Consider the following 24,258-nt stretch of genomic DNA (forward strand, 5'->3'; position numbering starts at 1 on the left):
GGTTCATTTGTGTTGTAGTATGTGTCAGAACTTCATGACTTTGTATGGTTGAATAACATTCGTTTGTATGTATATACCATAGTTTAGTTATCCATTCTTTGTTTTGTTTTTTTTTTAGCCATTCATTTTTTTTTTTTCCTAAGATTTTATTTATTTGACAGACAAAGATCACAAGTAGGCAGAGAGACAGGCAGAGAGAGAGGAGGAGGAAGCAGGCTCCCTGACAAGCAGAGAGCCCAATGCGGGGCTCGATCCCAGGACCCTGAGATCATGACCTGAGCTGAAGGCAGAGGCTTTAACCCACTGAGCCACCCAGGTGCCCCGTAGCCATTCATTTTTTGACGGATACTTGGGTTTTCACTTTTGGCTGTTGTGAATAATGCTGTTATGAGTGTGGGCATGCAAGTTTCTGTTTAAGTCTCTATGTTCGTTTTTCTAGGACTGGAATTGCTGGGTCGTATAGTAATTCTACATTTAACTTTTTGAAGAACTACCAAAATGTTTTTGACAACTGCTGCTGCACTGTTTTACATTCCCACCAGCAATGTGTGAGGGTTCCAGTTTCTCTATATTCTCAGCAACACTTGTTTCTTTCTATTTTGTTTTGTTTTTATTGTAGACATCCTAGTAGGGGTAAGTGGTTTTCATTGTGGTTTTGATTTGCAACTCTCTTATGAATAGTGATGCTAAGAATCCTTTCTTGTGCTTATTGCCCATCTGTGTATCTTCTCTAGAGAAATATCTATTCAAGTTCTTTGCCTGTTTTTTTTTTTTAAGATTTTATTTATTTATTTGAGAGAGAGACAGAGAGAGCACGAGAGGAGAGATGGTCAGAGGGAGAAGCAGACTCCCCGTGGAGCTAGGAGCCTGATGCAGGACTTGATCCCTGGTCTCGGGGATCACAACCTGAGCCAAAGGCAGTTACTTAACCAGCTGAGCTACCCAAGTGCCCTTTGCCTTTTTTTTTTTTTTAAAGATTATTTATTTATTTATTTGACAGAGGGAGAAAGAGAGAGCACAAGTAGGCAGAGCAGCAGGGAGAGGGAGAAGCAGGCTCTCTGCTGAGCATGGAGCCCAATGTGGGGCTCAATCCCAGGACTCTGGGATCATGACCTGAGCCAAAAGCAGCTGCTTAACTGAGCTACTCAGGTGCCCTGAATTCTTTAGAATTCTGGCCACAATGTAAGATGAAAGTACAAGTTTCTGTTTTTTAGTAAGATTTATTTTTTGTTTTATTTTTAATTATTTTCTTTTTCAAATTATTTTTTTAAAAGATTTTATTTATTTATTTTGAGAGAGACTGCGCATAAGGGGGAAACAGCAGGGTGAAGGAGAGGGAGAAGCAAGTAGCTGAGCAAGTAGCCTGATGTGGGGCTTGATCCCAGCACCCCAGGATTGCGACCTGAACTGAAGACAGATTCTCAATCACTGAGCCACCCAGGCGCACCTATTTTTTATTTTTTCATTTTTTTTTAAAGATTTTATTTATTTATGTAAGAGAGAGAGAAAAAGCAAGAACAACTGTGGGGGGGGGGGGAAGAAGGACAGAGGGAGAGGGAGAAGCAGGCTCCCTGCTGAGCAGGGAGCCCAATGTGGGACTTGATCCCAGGACCCTGGCTGGACCTGAGTCGAAGGCAGATACTTAACTGAGCCACCCAGGGATCCCAAGGTTTCTTTTCTTATTTTTTATTTTTAGTTTGTTTTTATTTTGTAAAGATTTTATTTATTTCTTATTTGACAGAGATCACAAGTAGGTGGAGAGGCAGGCAGAGAGAGAGCGGGAAGCAGGCTCCCTGCTAAGCATAGAGCCCTGTGTTGGGTTCCATCCCAGGACCCTGGGATCATGACCTGAGGTGAAGGCAGAGGCTTAACCCACTGAGCCACCCAGGTGCCCCTCAAGGTTTCTTTTTTAAAAGATTTTATTCAAGGTTTCTTTTAAAAACAGATTTTTTTTTTTTTTAAAGATTACTTATTTATTTATTTGAGAGAGAGAGAGAGATCACAAGTAGGCAGAGAAGCAGGCAGAGAGAGAGGGGAAGCAGGCTCCCCGCTGAGCAGAGAGCCCAACGCGGGGCTCGATCCCAGGATCATGACCCGAGCTGAAGGCGGAGGCTTTAACCCACTGAGCTACCCAGGCGCCCCAAAACAGCTTTAATTAGATACAATTCACATACCATACAATTCATTGGTCTTTATTATAGTCACAGTTTTACAGTGATCACCAAGGTCCATTTTAGAACGTTTTCATCATTCCAGAAAGAAACCTCATATATATTACCAGTTGTTCTCCATTTTTCTCCAAGTCTTTCAGCCCTTTGCAACCACTAATCTTTTTTTTGTCTCTGTAGATTTGCCTCTTGGCAAATATAAATATATATATTTATATATATTTATAGATATATTAAAATATATATCTATAAATATGTTAATATAAATATAATATAATAAACATAAATATTTATTCTATAAATAGAATAATACATTTATGCTTATAGCTTTTTGTGACTGACTTTTTCCAGTTAGCATAATGTATTCAAGGCTCACCCATGTTTTAGCATGTATCAATTATTTATTTATTTTTATTGCCAAATTTATTAATTTTCTATTGCTTCTATAACAAGTTACCACAAGTTTAGTGGCTTAAAAGAACACAAATCTATCATAATTCTGTAGGTCAGAAGTCCAAAATAGGTCTCACTGGGCTAAGATCAAGGTGTTGGCATAGAAAACCCAAAAGACTCCACGAAAAATGGCTAGAACTGATACATAAATTCAGCAAAGTTGCAGGATATAAAATCAGTGTACAGAAATCTGATGCATTTCTATACACCAATAATGAAGTAGCAGAAAGAGAAATCAGGGAATCGATCCCATTTACAATTGTACCAAAAACCATAACATACCTAGGAATAAACCTAAGCAAAGAGATAAAAGATCTCTACACTGAAATCTATAGAAGACTTTTGAAAGAAACTGAAGGCACAAAGAAATGGAAAATTATTCCATGCTTATGGATTGGAAGAACAAATATTGTTAAAATGTTTATTCTATCTACACATTCAGGGCAATCTTTATCAAAATAACACCAGCATTTTTCAGAGTTAGAACAAATAGTTCTAAAATTTGTATGGAACTAGAAAAGACCCTGAGTAGCCAAGGTAATGTTGAAAAAGAAAACCAAAGCTCGAGGTATCACAATTCCGGACTTTAAGCTGTATTACAAAACTGTATTCATCAAGACAGTTTGGTACTGGCACAAAAACAAACACTTTGGTCATTGAAACAGAATGGAGAACCTAGAAATGGACTCACAACTCTATGGTCAGCTAATCTTCAACAAAGCAGGAAAGAATATCCATTGGAAAAAAGACAGTTTCTTTAACCTGGTGTTTGAAAAACTGGACAAGAACATGCCAAAGAGTGAAACGGGACCACTTTCTTACATCATACACAAAGATAAATTCAAAATGGTGAAAGACCTAAATGTGAGACATAAATCCATCCAAATCCTAGAAGAGAACACAAGCAACAACCTCTTTGACTTCTGCTATATCTGTTTCTTACTAGACACATCTCCAGAGGCAAGGGAAGTAAAAGCAAAAATGAACTATTGGGACTTTGTCAACATGAAAAGCTTCTGCACAGCAAAGGATACAATCAATGAAACTAAAAACAGCCTATGGAATGGCAGAAGATACTTGCAAAAGGTGTTGGCAGAGCTGTATTCATTTCTGGAGATTTTAGGGGAGAAGCTGTTTCCTTTGCCTTTTTTAGGTTCAGTAGTCTACCTGCATTTTATTTTTTCCCTTTTATTTTCAAAGCCAGTAATGGCAGTTTCAGTTCCCATGTTACTCTGTCTCTGGTTCCCTCAAACTGGGAATCATTTGATTAGATTGGGCCAACCTGGGTAAACCAGGACAGTCTCTCCATTTCAGGAGAGATTACTTTAAGCGTATCTTAATCACATCTACAAAATACTTTTGCCTTTCTTTTAACATATTCACAGATTCTGGGAATTAGTATAGACATCTTTGGGAAGCATTATTCTGCCTACCTTAATGTATAATATTGTGTTAATATGCCACATTTTATTTAACTGTCAGTTGACAGGTATTTGGATTATGTCTACTTTTCAAATTATGAGCTATTAATAGTGCTTCTGAACATTTATGTATAAGTTTTTGTGTAGACATGTGTTTTCATTTTTCTTGGGTACATTTCTAGGTATGGAATTGCTGGATCATGTAACTCTGTGTTTAACTGACGAACTGCCATACTCTTTGCCAAGGTGGCTGCAGTATTTTCGTTCCTGCCATCAACATATGAGGGTTTCAATTTCTCCACATCCTTGTCAACACTTACTATTATCTTTTTGATTGTAGTCTAGTAGTGGGTGAAGTAGTATCTCATTTGTGGTTTTGATTTGTGCATCACTGGTGGCTAATGTTGAGCATCTTTACATGTGCTCATTGGCCATGTGGATATCTTCTTTGGACTATTCAGATCATTTTACCTTTGCGTGAGTGTTTTTTAAAAGATTTATTCATTTATTTTAGAGAGCAGGGAAGGGCAGCGGGGGAGAGAGAGAGAGAGAGAGAGAGAGAGAGAAAGAGAAAGAAAGAGAGACTTTCTAGCAGACTCCATGCTGAGTGCAGATCCCAGTGTGGGGCTTGATCCCAGGACCCTGAGACGATGACCTGAGCCAAAAACAAGAGTTGGATGTTTAATTGACTGAGCCACCCAGGTGCCCCTAGATCTTTTGACCTTTGTAAAATTGTATTATTTGCTTTTTTGTTACAGAGTTTTAAGAATTTTTCTTTTTTAAGATCTTTTTAAAATTTAATTTTAGTTTTTTATTAATCCCTACATCTAACATGGGGCTTGAATTCACAACCCTGAGATCATGAGTCCCATGCTTCAGTAATTGAGCCAACCAGGCACCCCAAGACTGTTACTTTAAAAAATATATTTTAGGGGCTCCTGGGTGGTTCAGTCATTGGGCGTCTGCCTACGGCTCAGGTCATGATCCCAGGGTCCTGAGATCGAGCCCCACATCTGGCTTCCTGCTCAGTGGGAAGCCTGCTTCTCCTTCTCCCACTCTCCCTGCTTATGTCAACTATTTATTTGGCATAAATAGTTATTTATGTCAACTAAAAATCTTTTAAAAAATATATTTTTAGATACAGGTCCTTTATCAGATATATTATTTGCAAATATTTTCTCCCATTCTGTTGATTATTCGCTTTCCTGATAGTATCATTTGTAGCACAGACATTTTAATTTGATTAAGTCCAATTTATCTAATTTTTTTGGTGTTGGTACTTATAATTTTGATATTTTACCTAAGAAGGTCATGAAGAGTTACTCCTGTATTTGATTTTATTAATTGATTTATTTTTTAGAGAGGGAGGAATGGTAGAGGGGGAGAAAGAAAGAGAATCTTAAGCAGGCTTCACTCCCAGACGTGGGACTTAATCTCATGACCCTGAGATCAAGACCTGAGCTGAAACCAGGAGTCAGATGCTTAACCAACTGAGCCACCCAGGCACCCCTGTATTTTATTTTATTTTTTAAATTAATTTGGTTTTTTGGTGTGCCTGGTTGTCTCAGTCAGTACAGCATGTGATTCTTGATCTCAGGGTCATGAGTTTGAACCCCATGCTGGATGTAGAGAATTACTTAAAAATCTTAAAACAAAATAAAACAAAACGAACTAATTTGTTTTTTATTGAGGTGTGATTGACATACAGCATTATATTCAGGTATACAACATAATGGTTTGATATTTTAGGTATTGTGAAATGATCACCATAATAAGTGTAATTATCATCTGTCACTCTACATACAGAATTTTCCACCCTTGTCTCATGTATTCTAAGAGTTTTGTAGTTTTAGTTCTTAAATTTCAGTCTGTCCCATTTTTGAGTTCATTTTTTACGTGGTGTGAGGTAGGGGTCCAACTTTATTCTTTTGTACGTGGATACTGTGTTGTTCCAGGATGTTAAAAAGACTCTTCTTTACCCATTAATCATTTTGACACCATTGTCTTAAGGTTTATTTTTTGATGTAGTTTCTAAGGACCAATTTGAGAGCAAAAGCATTGATTTACTCTTTTCTTCTTTTAATTCTATCAGGAAACTTAATAGTTATTTTTAAAAACTAGGCATTTTTATTTGTGGAGCATAACAAATAACATGGAGGACATGGGGAGATGGAGAGGAGAGGGAGTTGAGGGAAACTGGAAGGGGAGATGAACCATGAGAGACTATGGACTCTGAAAAACAACCAGAGGGTTTTGAAGGGGCGGGGGGGGGGGCGGTGAGAGGTTGAGAAACCAGGTGGTGGGTAATAGGGAGGGCACGTACTGTATGGAGCACTGGGTGTGATGCCAAAACAATGAACACTGTTATGCTGTAAATAAACAAATAAAAAAAATAAAACAAACAAACAAAAAAAAACTAGGCATTTTTGAAATAGGCATTTTTGAAATTGTACAGCTGTTTTAAGCAAGACAACATGAGAAGCCTTAGCAGTTCACTCTAGGGAACTTCTTAGTCTAGCCCATTCCTAAATTTTTGTTCTTAAATTATTTCTCAACTTAGATGAAAATAATATTGTTTTGATAACTTCAGGGGTTTTTATCTGTTTGGTCTGATAAATACAAAATCTGGAACAAAAATGAGTGTCAAAATAAATATGCTAATTGGTAGTAACTCATTGAATTATACAGGAGTCTGAATCTATACTAATATAAGTAAAATATATGGGGAGAAGAATAAGCTAAGATCTTAAAGTGGAATGCTAAATCATAATAATAGAAGTGATGGTGTTAGAAAATATCAGTGGTTGCCATAAGTTACAAAGAAGTAGATCTTAAAAGTTCTCATCACAAGAAAAAAAAATTTGTAACTGTGTATGGTGATGGTGATTTAACTAGACTTATGGTGATCAGTTTGCAGTATGTACAAATACTGAATCGTTACTGTTGTACATCTGAAACTAATGTTTTATGTCAATTAAACCTCAATTAAAAAAAAAAAGTTTAGGGATATCTTTAAGCCAGGGCTGAAGAGAAAACTGCTTTACTCCAATTAAAGGAGCTTGTTAGCACACAATAATATTTGCTTTTGAATTATTTCTGGAGATAAAAGGGCTTTTAAGTCGCATATTTGTTATACGGGAACACTTACTCACCTACAATATACTAGGATTTTAAAATGGAATTCAGACATGTAGTATTACTGCACTCTATAATAAAGAGTTTGCATATTAGTTCTCAATTAATGGAACAGAATCTGTTTAATTCTTAAAACAATTTAAGGGACTGGTCAGTATGAACTCTAGAAGAAAGTTTAAGGACCATAAATGTCACTACCTCCTAGATGTGTGGACATTGGCTAGAACCACTTATGTTCCTACTCATCTGTCTTGCTTTCTGCAGCAGATGTTGGCATTAGACAGGCATTTGTGTTGTTAAAAAAACAAACACAAAAACAAAAAAAAAACCTCAGTAGATAACAAAACTAGTGGGTGAATGTTTAAGGAAATAGTATATATATGTGTGTACACACACACACACACACACATACATCCCTTAATCTAGTTAATTAATTTTTTAAAAGTAGGCCCCACACCCAGTGTGGAACCCAGCGTGGTGCTTGAACTCATGACTCAGAGATCAGGACCTGAACTGAGATCAAGACTCAGGCACTTAACTGAGTCACCTAAGCGCCCCAGGGTATTTGAATAGACTCAACCATCTCCTCACTATATACTTTTAAAAAATTACAAAAGGAAAAATACTGACTTTGCAGGGAGACCTAGCAGATACTACTTTTATCAAGTATATACTTACAGTAATGGGACAAATGGATACTATGTGCCTCTTGATATGATGAACTGTGGTATTTCTGTCCAAATCGCATAATCTGAAGCTAATTATAAGGAGACACAAGACAGTCCATATTGGGACATTCTAGGAAATAATTGGCCAATACTCTTTAAAAGTGTCAAAGTCCCAAAAGACAAGAAAAGGTTAAGGAAATATTCTAGACTAGAGACTGTAGAAATATGCTTACTAAATGTAATATATCATCTGGGATTGGATCCTGGCTTAGGGAGAACACTATAAAAGACATTATTGGGAAAAGTGACTGAATTTGAATATGGACTGTGGGTTAGATAATATACCAATAAGAAATCCTGATCTTGATAATTTTACTGTGATTGTGGAAGAGTGACTTTGCTCTTTGTAAACACATCTTGAAATATTTAGAGGTAAAGGAGCACAATGTCTTCAGTTTAATCTCAGATATTGACATATATACACAAGCAGAGTTGTGCAGCGGAAGTGTGCTGGGCCTGTAACATAAATAGACAGGCACACAAAGAGAGGGAGAAAGGGAGGAAAGGAAAACAAATGAAGCAAAATGTAAACAAATGGTGAATCTGGGCAAATCTAGGATTTCCTTGCATTTATTTCTGTAATGTTTCTTTAAGTTTGAAATTATGTAAAATTATGGTGTCCATTAGCATATTACTATGACTTTAAAATCTTACAAGATAGGTTTTTTGAATGCCTCTGAAATTTATTTTAATAAGTATTTATAGAGAGATAACAACTGTGTCTGTTATTGTGAGTTATATTTAAAAGGATTCAGGGATGTCCTGAATCAGGGTGGCTCAGTGATTGGATGACTGACTCTTGATTTTGGCTCAGGTCGTGATCTTAGAGTCAAGACTGCATTGGGCTCCCTGCTCAGTGGTTGTCTGCTTGGGATGCTCTCTCTCCCTCTACCCCCATTTGCATTCACGTGCTCTCAAATCTTAAAGAAAAAGATTAAACATTGTCTGGTAGGCAGAAAAATGGACTTCCAAAAACATCCATATTTTAATCCTGTGAATATGTTACCTTATATGGCAAAAGGAAGTTGGACTAAGTGATTGATGTTAAAGACCCCGAGATTTGGAGGTTATCCTGGATTATCTGGGTATGCCCAATAAGAGGGAGACAGAAGAGAGTGTTAGATGTGGTTAGGGAAGCAGGGTCAGAGAGATGCAGAGTAGCTGGCTTTGAGGATAGGGGAAGGGGACCACAAGCCAAAAAATGACTTAGAAGTTTGCAAAGACAAGGAAATGTATTCTCTTCAGAGCTTCCAGAAAGGAGTGCATCCCTACTGATCACCTTGATTTTAGCCCAGTAAGACCCAAGTTAGAGTTCTAACATACAGAATTACAAAATGATAACTTTGCATTCATTGCCTTAAGCCACTAAATTTGTGGTAGCTTTCTACAGCAGCAATAGAAAACTAATACATACACAAAAATAGAGAAAATAGTTTATATAAAAAAAATCTTATGTACCATTATGTAGCTTCAACAGTTGTCAATGCATGACCAGTCTTATTTCATTTTTACCTCTTTAACTCCCTGCCCAATTCCTCCCTACTCATTTTTTTTAAGTTTTTATTTTATTTTTAAAGATTCTGTTTTTAAGTAATCTCTATATCCAACATGGGGCTTGAATTTACAACCCTGAGAATAAGAGTTGGGTGCTTTGCTGAATGAGCTAGCCAGGCGCCCCTTCTGTTTTTATTTTATTTTTTAAGATTTTATTTATTTATTTATCAGAGAGAGAGAGAGAGCAGGTACAAGCAGGCAGAGGCAGAGAGAGAAGTAGGCTCCCTGCCAAGCAAGAAGCTTGATGTGGGACTCGATCCCAGTACCCTGAGATCATGACCTGAGCCGAAGGCAGCAGCTTAAGCTACTGAGCCACCCAGGCGTCCCTGTGTTTTTATCTTAATCACTCAGTGCTCATCATGACATATACTCCTTAATCTCCATCACCTATTTTACCCATCCCTCTATATCTCCCTCTGGTAAGAGTTTGTTCTCTATGGTTAAGGGTCTGTTTCTTGTTTTTTCTCTTGCTCTTTTTATTCCCCTTTGCTCATTTTTTTCTTAAATTCCACATGCGAGTGAAATCATGTGATACTTTTCCTTCTCTAACTTATTTAACTTAGATTTATACTCTTGTCTCCATCAATGTCATTGCAAATGGCAAGATTTCATTCTTTTTCATGGTTGAATAATATTCCATGTATATACAACATAATACCACATCATCTTTATCCATTCGTCAGTTGATAGACACTTGGGCTGCTTCCATATCCTGGCTATCATAAATAAGGCTGCTATACACATGGGGGGGGGAGGTATCCCTTTAAATTAATGTTTCTCTATTCTTTGGGTAAATACCTAGTAGTTCCATTGCTGGATCATAGGATAGTTCTGATTTTAACTTTTTTCTTTTTAAGATTTTATTTATTTGAGAGAGAGTGAGAGTGTATGTGTGTGTGTGAGCTTGGCGGGAGGGAGGGGCAGAGAGAGAGGGAGAAGCAGCACTTCTGCTCACTGAGTGTGGACCCTGATGTTGGGCTTGATCCCAGGACCCCAAGATCATGACCTGAGCTGAAGGCCAGCTGCTTAACCAAATGAGTCACCCAGGCACCCCTATTTTTAACTTTCTGAGGAACCTCCATACTGTTTTCCAGTGGCTACACCAGTTTGCATTCCCACCAATAATGCAAGAGGGTTCCTTTTTCTCCATATCCTTGCCAACATCTGTTGTTTCTTATGTTGTTGATTTTAGCGGTTCTGACAAGTGTGAGGTGATAACTCATTGTAATTTTGATTTGCATTTCTGTGATGGTGAGTGATGATGACTATCTTTTTCATGTGTCTGTTGGCCATCTGTATGTCTTTCTTGGGGAAATGTTTGTTCATGCCTTTTGTCCATTCTTTAATTGGAATACTTGTTTTTGGGGTATTGTATAAGTTTATTTTATATATTTTGGATACTAACCCTTTAATACATATGTCATTTGCGAATATCTTCTCCTTTTCCTTAGGTTGCCGTTTAGTTCTGTTGGCTGCTGTGGAGAAGCTTTTTATTTTGATTTAGTCCCAGTTTATTTTTGCTTCTGTTTCCCTTGCCTCAGGGGACCTATCGAGGAATAAATTCCTATGACCGATGTCAGAGAAATTATTGCCTGTGCTATCTTCTAGGATTTTTATGGTTTCAGGTCTCACATTTAGGTCTTTAATCCATTTTTGAGGTGGGGAGGACAGAAGAAGAGGGAGAGAAAATCTTAAGAAGGCTCCATGCTGGGCATGAGTCCCATTGGGGGACTCAGTCTCACAACCCTGAGATCATGACGTGAGCTGAAATCAAGAGTCAGACAATTAACCGACTGAACCATCCGGGTGCCCCTCCATTTTGAATTTCTTTTTGTGTATGGTGTAAGAAAGTGGTCTGGTTTCATTCTTCTGCATGTTGCTGTCCAGTTTTCCCAATGCCATTTGTTGAAGAGACTGTCTTTTTCCCATTGAATAATCCTTTCTGCTTTGTCAAACATTAATTGACCATATAGTTAGGGGTTATATTTCTGGATTTTCTTTTCTGTTCCTTTGATCTATGTGTCTTTTTTGGTGCCAGTACCATTACTGTTTTGATTACTACAGCTTTGTAATATAACCTGAAGTCTGGAATTGTGATGCCAGCTTTGCTTTTCTTTTTCTTTTCTTTTTTTTTTTAAGATTTTATTTATTTATTTGACAGACAGAGATCACAAGTAGGCAGAGAGGCAGGCAGAGAGAGAGGAAGGGAAGCAGGCTCCCCGCTGAGCAGAGAGCCCGATGCGGGGCTCGATCCCAGGACCCTGGGACCATGACCTGAGCCAAAGGCAGAGGCTTTAACCCACTGAGCCACCCAGGCACCCCTGCTTTTCTTTTTCAAGATTAATTTGACTATTTGGGATCTTTTGTAGTTCCAAACGCTTTTGTAGTTCCATACGAATTTTAGTGTTGTTTGTTCTAGTTCTGTGAAAAATGGTGTCAGTATTTGATAGGGATTGCATTAAACATGTAGACTACTTGGGGTAGTATAGATATTTTAACAATATTTGTTCTTGTGATCCATGAGTATGGAATGTCTTTCCATTTCTTTATGTCATCTTCAATTCTTTTATTTTTCTTTCACCTCTTTAAGATTATAAATAAAGATTAATCTTTATTTTTCTTTTATTTTCTTTCACCTCTTTGGTTAGGTTTATTCCTAGGTATCTCATTATTTTTGGTACCACATACTCATTATTTTGATGCCAATCCTAGGAATATCTTTTCATTTGTAAGCAGTTTAATATTTGTCTCTGTAAACAATGCAGTGACAGTACTACTATCCCACATAAAAAATGGAGAATATTTAAGTATTGATTTTAATATTGAGAAACTGCAAAAGAGAGCAATTGTCTCTGAGAAATGGCATGTTACGACATGTTTAAAAACTCTCCTGATATGTTGTATAACATACACTATAATTATAAGCATAATTTTCATTCTGTTGTGTGTTTTAGCTTTTTTTTCCCCCATTTTATTTATTTTTTTCAGCATAACAGTATTCATTGTTTTTGCACAACACCCAGTGCTCCATGCAAAACGTGCCCTCCCTATTACCCACCATCTGTTCCCCCAACCTCCCACCCCTGACCCTTCAAAACCCTCAGGTTGTTTTTCAGAGTCCATAGTCTCTTATGGTTCGCCTCCCCTCCCCAATGTCCATAGCCCCCTCCCCCTCTCCGAATTCCACCTCCCCCCAGCAACCCCCAGTTTGTTTTGTGAGATTAAGAGTCATTTATGGTTTGTCTCCCTCTCAATCCCATCTTGTTTCATTTATTCTTTTCCTATCCCCCTAACCCCCCATGTTGCTTCTCCATGTCCTCATATCAGGGAGATCATATGATAGTTGTCTTTCTCCGATTGACTTATTTCACTAAGCATGATACGCTCTAGTTCCATCCACGTCGTCGCAAATGGCAAGATTTCATTTCTTTTGATGGCTGCATAGTATTCCATTGTGTATATATACCACATCTTCTTTATCCATTCATCTGTTGATGGACATCTAGGTTCTTTCCATAGTTTGGCTATTGTAGACATTGCTGCTATAAACATTCGGGTACACGTGCCCCTTCGGATCACTACGTCTGTATCTTTAGGGTAAATACCCAGTAGTGCAATTGCTGGGTCATAGGGTAGTTCTATTTTCAACATTTTGAGGAACCTCCATGCTGTTTTCCAGAGTGGTTGGACCAGCTTGCATTCCCACCAACAGTGTATGAGGGTTCCCCTTTCTCCGCATCCTCGCCAGCATCTGTCATTTCCTGACTTGTTAATTTTAGCCATTCTGACTGGTGTGAGGTGATATCTCATTGTGGTTTTGATTTGTATTTCCCTGATGCCGAGTGACGTGGAGCACTTTTTCATGTGTCTGTTGGCCATCTGGATGTCTTTGCAGAAATGTCTGTTCATGTCCTCTGCCCATTTCTTGATTGGATTGTTTGTTCTTTGGGTGTTGAGTTTGCTAAGTTCCTTATAGATTTTGGATACTAGCCCTTTATCTGATATGTCGTTTGCAAATATCTTCTCCCATTCTGTCAGTTGTCTTTTGGTTTTGTTAACTGTTTCCTTTGCTGTGCAAAAGCTTTTGATCTTTTTTTTTTTTTTTTTAAAAGATTTTATTTATTTATTTGACAGAGATCACAAGTAGGCAGAGAGGCAGGCAGAGAGAGAGAAGGAAGCAGGCTCCCCGCTGAGCAGAGAGCCCGATATGGGGCTCGATCCCAGGACCCTGGGATCATGACCTGGGCCGAAGGCAGAGGCTTTAACCCACTGAGCCACCCAGGCGCCCCAAGCTTTTGATCTTGATGAAATCCCAATAGTTCATTTTTGCCCTTGCTTCCCTTGCCTTTGCTGTTGTTCCTAGGAAGATGTTGCTACGGTTGAGGTCGAAGAGGTTGCTGCCTGCATTCTCCTCAAGGATTTTGATGGATTCCTTTCTCACATTGAGGTCCTTCATCCATTTGGAGTCTATTTTCGTGTGTGGTGTAAGGAAGTGGTCCAATTTCATTTTTCTGCATGTGGCTGTCCAATTTTCCCAGCACCATTTATTGAAGAGGCTGTCTTTTTTCCATTGGACATTCTTTCCTGCTTTGTCGAAGATTAGTTGACCATAGAGTTGAGGGTCGATTTCTGGGCTCTCTATTCTGTTCCACTGATCTATGTGTCTGTTTTGGTGCCAGTACCATGTTGTCTTGATGATGACAGCTTTGTAATAGAACTTGAAGTCCGGAATTGTGATGCCACCAACTTTGGCTTTCTTTTTCAATATTCCTTTGGCTATTCGAGGTCTTTTCTGGTTCCATATAAATTTTAGGATTATTTGTTCCATTTCTTTGAAAAAAATGGATGGTATTTTGATAGGGATTGCATTAAATGTGTAGATTGCTTTAGGTAGCATGGACATTTTCACAATATTTATTCTTCCAGTCCAGGAGCATGGAACATTTTTCCATTTCTTTGTGTCTTCCTCAATTTCTTTCATGAGTACTTTATAATTTTCTGTGTATAGATTATTAGCCTCCTTGGTTAGGTTTATTCCTAGGTATCTTATAGTTTTGGGTGCAATTGTAAATGGGATGGACTCCTTAATTTCTCTTTCTTCTGTCTTGTTGTTGGTGTACAGAAATGCAACTGATTTCTGTGCATTGATTTTATATCCTGACACTTTACTGAATTCCTGTACAAGTTCTAGCAGTTTTGGAGTGGAGTCTTTTGGGTTTTCCACATATAGTATCATATCATCTGCGAAGAGTGATAGTTTGACTTCTTCTTTGCCGATTTGGATGCCTTTAATTTCTTTTTGTTGTCTGATTGCTGAGGCTAGGACTTCTAGTACTATGTTGAATAGCAGTGGTGATAATGGACATCCCTGCCGTGTTCCTGACCTTAGCGGAAAAGCTTTCAGTTTTTCTCCATTGAGAATGATATTTGCGGTGGGTTTTTCATAGATGGCTTTGATAATATTGAGGTATGTGCCCTCTATCCCTACACTTTGAAGAGTTTTGATCAGGAAGGGATGCTGTACTTTGTCAAATGCTTTTTCAGCATCTATTGAGAGTATCATATGGTTCTTGTTCTTTCTTTTATTAATGTGTTCTATCACATTGATTGATTTGCGGATGTTGAACCAACCCTGCAGCCCTGGAATAAATCCCACTTGATCGTGGTGAATAGTCCTTTTAATGTACTGTTGAATCCTATTGGCTAGTATTTTGGCGAGAATTTTTGCGTCTGTGTTCATCAAGGATATTGGTCTGTAGTTCTCTTTTTGTTTTAGCTTTTATAACATAATTAAGACTAGTTTAATAGTAAACATTGGATTTTTTTTATTTTTATTTTTTAAAAAATATTTTATGGATTATGACCTGAGCTGAAGGCAAACACTTAACCCACTGAACCACTCAGGTGCCCCTAAAAGTTGGATTTTAAATTTATTTTAAAATATCTATTCCCTATTAAGATATAGAGAAACTGGTATTTTATATTTTAAATTAGGAATCTGCTGTGTAAAAATATGGGAAATTAGATTTAATTTCTGCATAAAATATATCTTTCCTTCTTTTAGGCTGTTGCAAGTAAGAATACCTTTCTCCAGTTACAAAATAATCCCAGAACATGCAGTTTAAATCTGCCTACTGAGGGAAGTGTTAGAGAAATTAATCTTGGGCATAATAACAGTGGAAAACACTATTCTGAAGCATCTGTAATGGCAATGTTAGATCCACCTCATACAGGTAAGACTTCTTTTTATTGATTAGGTTTACACTTGACCAGTTGTAGTGTAATATTATTTGACTGTTTCAAGATTGAATGTTCTATTGAAAAGTGTTGTAAAACCTCTAGATTGTTGGCGATTCAGATTTTTTTGGTCATAATTTCTTTAGTGATTGGGTTAATAGCCATGTAGTTCAAATCTTGTACTTTATAATAGATATCTAAGACTGTTCATTGTGAACTTGTTGGTCAAGTATGGTATGTTCCTCAAGTGCCAAAATAAATTCTGTTTAAAGATTTGATTAAAAAAGTTATAAAAACCATGTTGGGGTAGACCATATGACGCTCTTTTTTTTTTTTTAATATATATATATTTTTTATTTATTTATTTTCAGCGTAACAGTATTCATTGTTTTTGCACCACACCCAGTGCTCCATGCAGTACGTGCCCTCCCTATTACCCACCACCTGGTTCCTCAACTTCCCACCCCCGCCCCTTTAAAACCCTCAGGTTCTTTTTCAGAGTCCATAGTCTCTCAGACCATATGACTCTTAATCTTAGGGTCATGGGTTCAAGCCCTACACTGGGCATGGAGCCTATTAAAAAAAAAATTTAAAGGGGTGCCTGGGTGGCTCAGTGGGTTAAAGCCTCTGCCTTCGGCTTGGGTCATGATCCTGGGGTCCAGGGATCGAGCCCTGCATCTCCCTGCTTCGGGCTCTCTGCTCAGCAGGGAGCCTGCTCCCCACCCCACCCCCGCCTCTGCCTGACTTTCTTCCTGCTTGTGAGCTCTGTCTGTCAGATTAGCACAGTTTTTAATTTTGTTTTTTTTTTAACAGTACTAAGTTGGAGAGGTGAACTTGAAATAAGTAAAATTGTTAATTAATAATAGTTCATGGAGTACCTTCAGATCAGTTAGATTTGTATTATAAGGGTACATAATTGAAGGAGAATTAAGGATTTTTTTTTTTTAAAGATTTTATTTATTTGTGTCACAGACAGATCATAAGTAGGCAGAGAGGCAGACAGAGAGAGAGAGGAAGAAGCAGGCCCCCTGCTGAGTAGAGAGCCCGGATGTGGGGCTCTATCCCAGGACCCTGGGATCATGACCTGAGCTGAAGGCAGAGGGTTAACCCACTGAGCCACCCAGGCGCCCCAAGAATTAAGGATTTAACAGATGCTTCCTCCTTGCATTGTTGAATTGAGTTAAAATAATGATTATTTCTTTTTTTTATCTTTTAGAAATTAGTATTTTAGAAGTAATTAAAACAATAAATAGGGTTGTTTACTGATGTTTATTTGGCCTCCTGAAAGGCAACATAAGACTACATTTTTCCAAATAACATTCATTTTTTTGGTTGAATAAACAGATTCAGGGAGAGAGCCCCATCTGCTGGTCTACAGAAGAGTAATTGTCATCCTTTAAGATACCAGTACAAATCAATAAGATTCCCTAAGCACTTAACATTTTGAAGGAAGTTTTTGAGATTTGTGAGGACTAATAAATTTTACCTATGAATGGGTTTATTTCTTGTTGGGGGAGAAAAGAATTCTGTATTTTCCCAACTGACTAGGATTCCTAGTTTCATTTATGTGTTGCTTACAGTTTTTCAAAAGCTGTGACTGGTGTCAGGACAAAGTTGAGAAGCACTTTTTATAGGGATCTGAGATCCCTAAAGACAGCTTTGGATATGGCAGTTTAGCAGCTGCACTGTCTCATTGATTTGCTCTCTCCTTATTTCTTTTCTCCTTGTTGTTCCTTTTATTTTTCTTCCATCTTTGTTAAGTGAATATCCTGTTCTCCCAGGTTTTCTTCTCTACTGCCAAGCCTGTGACAGATAATGATCCATCTATGCCCCTTTCTTTTTCTATTATGGTGGCTAATCTCTTCACTAGGGAATGATATTTAGGCTGTAATACATTCCTTGTTACTGATTTGCTGCTGTATTTTTGTTCTATAGTTTCTCACTCTTTAACCTGCTAAATATGAGAAGGGAGTTAAGAGTTAAGATAAATTGAAGAGGGAGTTAATTTACTCAACCCTTAATCCCTTAATCCCTTCTCTGATTTAATACATTTACTGGACTGGGGGACCTTTGCCAACCTCCTGACACCCTCCTGCCTCTCATTCAGAGAGAGGTTAATTGGGGAAAAGAACATTGTGAGAAACATCTTGCTTTCTATGGTGGATTACTGGAGAGGAATGTTTTATGTAGAAAAGTATGGAGATGAGAGATCTGTGTAGTATAATTCACCTTTTACATCTTTTTAATCCTAGATCCACCCCCCCCCCGCCCGAAGTGGTGTCTAAGCATGTTTGTACCAGTTATAATATGTCCTCATTTTCCCTCATCATCTGTTTATTTTGAAAAATTTTCTGCATGTAGAGAAGTTGAAAGAATAATTATCATCCTAAATACTATAGTTGTTAACATCTTGCTTTCCTCCTTCCCCCCATATGTCCATTTTTTTCCTGGATCATTTGAAAATACGTTGCAGATGTTATGCCATATCATCCCTTAATACTTCAGCATGTATTTCTTTCTTTCTTTCTTTTTTTTTTTTTAAAGATTTTATTTATTTGACAGAGACACAGTGAGAGAGGGAACACAAGGGGGAATGGGAGAGGGAGAAGCAGGCTTCCCGCCAAGCAGGGAGCCTGATTCGAGGCTTGATCCCAGGACCCTGGGATCATGACCTGAGCTGAAGGTAGATGCTTAATGACTGAGTTACCTAAGTGCCCCTCAGCATGTATTTCTTAAGATTTCTTAATAATACATAATATTTAATATCCACTTCATCAGTAATATCATTTTTGCCTAAGCTAGCTTAAGTTTGGTCTCTTTCTCAACTGAAAGTGCCCTAATGAGTATATTTTCATTCCACCGAACTTCACTGGGCATTTCAGGTCTCTTTATAACCCAGTACCTTTGCAGGTAATAGTCCTTGTGTGAGAATGAAGGTGTAGGTCTGATGTGGAGAACAAAGGCAGGAGAAAAAAAAGATTAAACTTCCTTTCAGCTTACAGCCCACTGACAAGTATTTGGGACAGGTAGAGTGACCTTCCTCAAGGAACTCAACTGCCTTAGTGTTAATACTTTAATAGGGGCGAAAGCCCTTAGGTAGGCCCTTAGCCCTACCTCCAGGATTCTGTAAGTCTTTAACACATAAAAATCTGTTTGGAAACTTCCTTTTTCTTAACCCCCACCCCCCAAGATATATGTTAGCAATCATCCTCCACGCATATGGCCCACCGATGTACATCTGAAGGGTCTCATGACTAAGGTTATACTAGACAGTAGTAAATGACTTTTTCTTATTAATAGCTAACCCTTCAAGGTCCTGGCAAGCTTGCTTCCAAATTCCTTAGAGATTACACTATCCCTAAACTCCTTCCATCTTGAAAGTATATAATCAGCCACTCCTCACAACCCCATTGCAGCTCCTTCTGCCCATGGATCTTGTCTCTGTGTTCTAATAAAACCACCTTTTTGCACCAAAGACATCTCAAGAATTGTTTCTTGATGGCTCTTGGATCCCAACATTTCACATCACGTCTACCACTAATGACTTCATCCATGGCTCAGGGTAAATGCCTTTTTGGAGGTTGTACTAGAAGGGCCCTCTTCTGTCTTTTAAAAAAACATTTTTTGGGGGGGGGATCTTGTCTCTTGTCTGCAGCCTCTACTCTTTGCCTTGGTTTGAGAAAATTAAAGGAGAAATACAGTCAGTTCAATTAATTGTGTCCTAAAAAGATGTATTTTAAGTCCTAACCTCTGGTACTTGTGAATGCAACCTTATTTGGAAATAGGGGCTTTGCAGTTGTAATCAACTTAAGATAAGGTCATACTGTGTTAGGGTGGGTCCTAAACCTAATGGATGATGTCCTTATGAGGCGAGAAGGCCACATGATGATTGAGTCAGAGATGGAGTAATACAGCTGCAAGCCCAGGGTCACCAAGGATCGTTGGCAGCCACCAGAAGCCAGAAAGAGGCAAGGAAAGATTCTTTTCTGGAATCTTCAGAGAGAGAAAGCCTTTGCCAACACCTTGATTTTGAACTTCCAATCTTCAGATTTTGAGAGAATGAATTCTGTAGTTTTAAGCCACCTAGTTTTTGGTACTTTGTTATGGCAGTCCTCAGAAATTGATACAGGAAGCCGAGGTCCTCCTAATATTCAGAACAATACTTACTTTCTTTAGAAACAGAAAGAAATTGTTTCATTCTTTCTGGTTCCTTCTCATTCTCTCTCAAACTGTTCAGCCACACTGTCTTGTATTTTATTTATTTCTCTGACTAAAGTGTGAATACAAAGGCAGGAACTTTCCCTTTTTCAGGTTTTAAATCAGATAGTATGAATTAAGAAACATATTATGATTGAATGAAAGGATCTTGGAAAATTTATGGTTAAGTCCCTTGGGTAAGTCCTTTGGCTTTAATGCTTCAGAGAAGTCAGGTAGTCAAGAATAAGCTACTGGAATATTATAGTTTTCAGGGTTTGGTAATATTCGAGTAAACAATTTGAAAAAACGGAACAAAAGTCATATTGTAATAGGTAACTAATGAATGGAAACAGGTAAATGGAGTCACTGAATATAAATAATTGAAGTATATAAAAGCAAATTTGGTTGTGAAGGGAAAGAATAGTATCCTGAGAGAGAACATGGGACTAGAGAAGTTTTTGTTGTTGTTTAAGATTTTATTTTTTTACATAATCTCTGTACCCAACATGGGGCTTGAATCTGCAACTCTGAGATCAAGGGTTGCACACCGTACTGACTGAGCCAGCCAGACTCCCCTGTTACTGTTCTTCTTTTTTAATTTATTTATTTGACAGAGCACAAGTAGGCAGAGCAGCAGGCAGAGGAAGAGGGAGAAGCAGACTCTCTGCTGAGCAGGGAGCCCAATTCGGGGCTCTATCCCAGGACTCTGAAATCATGACCTGAGCCTAAGGCAGCCGCTTAACTGGCTGAGCCACCGAGGTGCCCTTCCAGTTACTGTTTTTTAAAAGTAGTATGTTATAGGCTGTAAGGAATGGCGTAGTGAAGAGGGGAAGATTAAGGATAAAAAAAGGGAGTGATAAAATCTCTTTTTAGATTTTATTAGATATTAGATATTAGATAATTATTTTTCATATTAGATATTAGATAAGTATTTTTCATTTGGAATTGGTTGGGTGCCTTCTCAGGGCTTTATAAATTCTTGGAGAAGCTTAGAATTTTTTGTTTTCTTTTAGCTGATACAAATAAATGCATATAAGCATATGCTGGTTCTTTTGCATGGCCACCTTATAATTATTATAAGTTTTCGTGTCTTCAAATGAGAACAGAGGTGGACAGAATGTGTTAGTGTTATACTCCTATCAAATGCGGGTTTACTTAAGATAGTTAAAAAGTTTGGGCACCTGGGTGGCTCAGTTGGTTAAGCTCAGGTCATGATCTCAGGGTCCTGGGATTGAGCCCTGCATCATGCTCTCTGCTTAGTGGGGAGTCTGTTTCTCCCACTCCTCCCTGCTCATGCTCTCTCTTGTTACCTCTCTCTGTCTCAAATAAGTAAAAAAAAATCTTAAAAAAAAAAAAAAGAAAGAAGATGGTCAATTGATCCATTGTATGCCCTGTTGAAGAAAAAGCTTGTTGCTCAGTGGGTTAAGTGTCTGCCTTTAGCCCACGTCATGATCTCAGGGTCCTCAAGCATACCCTCTGCTGAGCACAGAGCCGTACATGGTGCTCCATCCCAGGACCCTGAGATCACGACCTGACCTGAAATCAAGGGTTCTCCGCTCAATCGACTGAGCTGCTCAGGTGCCCCATAGAACTACCTTATGGTTTTGAAAAGCTACTAATATTTCATCATTATGGATATGGCAAATATACTTAACCAGTGTTTTATTAAAGGATATTTATGTGGGGCACCTGGGGTGGCTCAGGGGTTAAAGCCTCTGACTTCAGGTCAGGTCATGATTCCAGGGTCCTGGGATCGAACCCCGCATTGGGCTCTCTGCTCAGCGGGGAACCTGCTTCCTCCTCTCTCTCTCTGCCTGCCTCTCTGCCTACTTGTGATCTCTGTCTGTCAAATAAATAAATAAAATCTTAAAAAAAAAGGATATTTATGTTATTTGGTATCTTTTGTTGTTACAAGCAAAGCTACAATTAATGTCTATATATTATATACATATGTGAGAATATATTCGTAGGATAAATACCTTGAAATAGGGTACTGGTTTCAAGGTATGTGCATTTATCATTTTGATGGATAGTGATGAAGTACCTTCTGCAGAGGTTAGAAGTTTATCCTTTCACCAGCAATGTATGAGCAATTCATGTATTATTTATTGTGATGCTCAATCTATATATGAATATATACTTCTCCTTTTTGGTATTTGATAATCTGATTGTCAAAAAATGTCATTTTGTTGTGCTTTTCTTTAGAAAGAATTATTTATTTATTTTAGTGTGCACATGCAGGAACGGGGAGGGGCAGTGGGAGAGGGAGACAGAATCTCAAGCAGACTCCCGCTGAGCTCAGGTCTCGATCTCAAGACCCTGAGATCATGACCTAAGCCAAAATCAAGAGTTGGACGCTTAACCAGCTGAGCTTGCTGTGCCTTTTAAGTTAAACTTTTTAATGTTATATTTTGAGACTGTTTCAAACTTACAGAAAAGTTTAAGAATAGTACAAAGAACTTCCACAAATTTTACTGCATTCATGTGTGTAATTTTTCTGAACCAATTGGGAATAAGTTGCCGACATGATGCTCATCACTCTATAAATTCTTCAGTCTGTATTTCCTAAACAAGAGCAGTCTTCTATATAATAAAGTACAGCAGTGCAACTGTCAGAATCAGGAAGTTTACTGATAACAGTATTACCCTCTGATCCACAGATCCTATTCAACTTTCTCCTTTTGTCCCAGTGATGTCCCTCATATCAAAAATGAATTTAAAAAATGAATAAGTAAACATTTTTTCCTACTAGTCAAGGCTTATTTGTTTTTAGCTGTCATGTCCTTTTAGTCTTTTAAAATCCAGAACAAATTTTTAATTTATTTACTTTTAAAGATGTTATTTATTCATTTGACAGAGAGAGCACAAACAAGGGAATGGCAGGCAGGGGGAGAGGGAGAAGCAGGCTCCCCGCTGAGCAGGGAAGCCAGATAGAGGGCTGGACTCCAGGACCCTGGGATCATGACTTGAGCTGAAGGCAGACGCTTAACTGACTGCGCCACCCACGTGCCCTGAGGCCAGTCATTTATAGAATGTTTCTCAGTCAGGAGTTGTCTGATGTTTCCTTATGAATAGATTCAGATATACATTTTCACCAGGAATATCACAAAAATAATTCTTGGAATAACATTGGGGGCATATGATGTCAATTTATTCCTTTATTAGCGATATTAAGTTCAATTATTTAAATAAATTAGTATCTGCCAAGTTTCTTCAGTATAAAGATATTATTTTTGCTTTTGTACTTAATAAGTATCTGTGGGGAGATCCTTTGAAACGGTGTCAATATTTTTCATTTATTTAATCAAAGGTTCACCTAGTAGTTTTATCTTTTTTTTGCTTAAATCATGATTGTTGAGATTTTCTAATTCCATCTGTATTTTTTAGTTGGCATTCTGCTGTAAGCAAGAGCTTTTCCTTCTCCCCATCTATTTGTCCATTAATTTTTGCAGATTCATCTTGAAGCACATTTGAAACTACTAGGTATTCAGGACCATATCTGTAGGAGATTGAGTTACCAAATTCTCCTCTGGGTATCAAGCATTTCCTACTCTTTTGTAAGACATAGGGTGCATGGGGAAAGGTAACGATTAGATATACATATTGAACAGTGGTTCTTAATTAATATGGATATGGATTTGAGAGGGGTGTGTGTGTGTCTGTAGAGGAGGGTGTTTTGTAATGTCAAAAAACTAAATCAGTATTATGTGCTCTTTGATACCTGATAGAATCAGGAGGGTCTTGAAAGGCCTAACTACAAGTTCTTTTCCCTACTCTGTTCCTGAGGATAAGATCCCCTAGCTAAACAACGCTCCTTACTAACTAGATCAGTTGCAGTTTCCGCTTATCTGTGAATAACAGCTTTCATTTCCCTACCAGCTGCAGAATTATTTAAACAAGTCAATCACATCCTCTTCTAGGAGCCAAGGGACACCTGACCCTCTTGGTACTGCAAAGCCTGCTTCCCATACCCCTACTGGTTCACTTTGTTCTGGAGGGCAATCCCTCTGTGGCCCTCCATGAGAGTGGCGGTCTCCATCCCCCACTCCGTGAGTATATGTGACTGCTGTTGATCTGTACCTGTCCAGTATCAGGTGTTGTGTGTTTGGCCATCCTTGTAACTCTAGAACAGGAATCCTTTTCTCACCAGCTAGGTAAATAGGGAGGCAGTTAAAACAGAGGGAGACGTGTGCGTTTTCCTAAGGAGCTTTACTGAATTTCTCAAATAGTCTTATAACTCTTGCCATTCTTCCTCCCAAGGCTATAAACTACCGATGTATAAACTTTGTGGGATGTATTTACTAAGGTCTTTTGGAAAGCCTCTTCATTGCTTAGCATATTAAGCATGTTAAGTTTGGTCTACAC

The 24,258-nt window shown here is 38.1% G+C and overlaps 1 protein-coding gene across 1 annotated transcript in view; it reads left to right on the forward strand.

Moving 5' to 3' along the window:
- Positions 1-24,258, forward strand: part of RAD54B (RAD54 homolog B) — a 95,843-nt gene that overhangs the window by 3,280 nt on the left and 68,305 nt on the right. Inside the window, exon 3 of the mRNA XM_045980365.1 lies at positions 15,524-15,692. Coding sequence (XP_045836321.1) covers positions 15,524-15,692 — 169 coding nt within the window. The remainder of the gene's footprint in view (positions 1-15,523; positions 15,693-24,258) is intronic.

The sequence above is a fragment of the Meles meles genome, chromosome 1 (genome assembly GCF_922984935.1).
Source record: "Meles meles chromosome 1, mMelMel3.1 paternal haplotype, whole genome shotgun sequence".
NCBI classification, from domain to species: Eukaryota; Metazoa; Chordata; class Mammalia; order Carnivora; family Mustelidae; genus Meles; species Meles meles.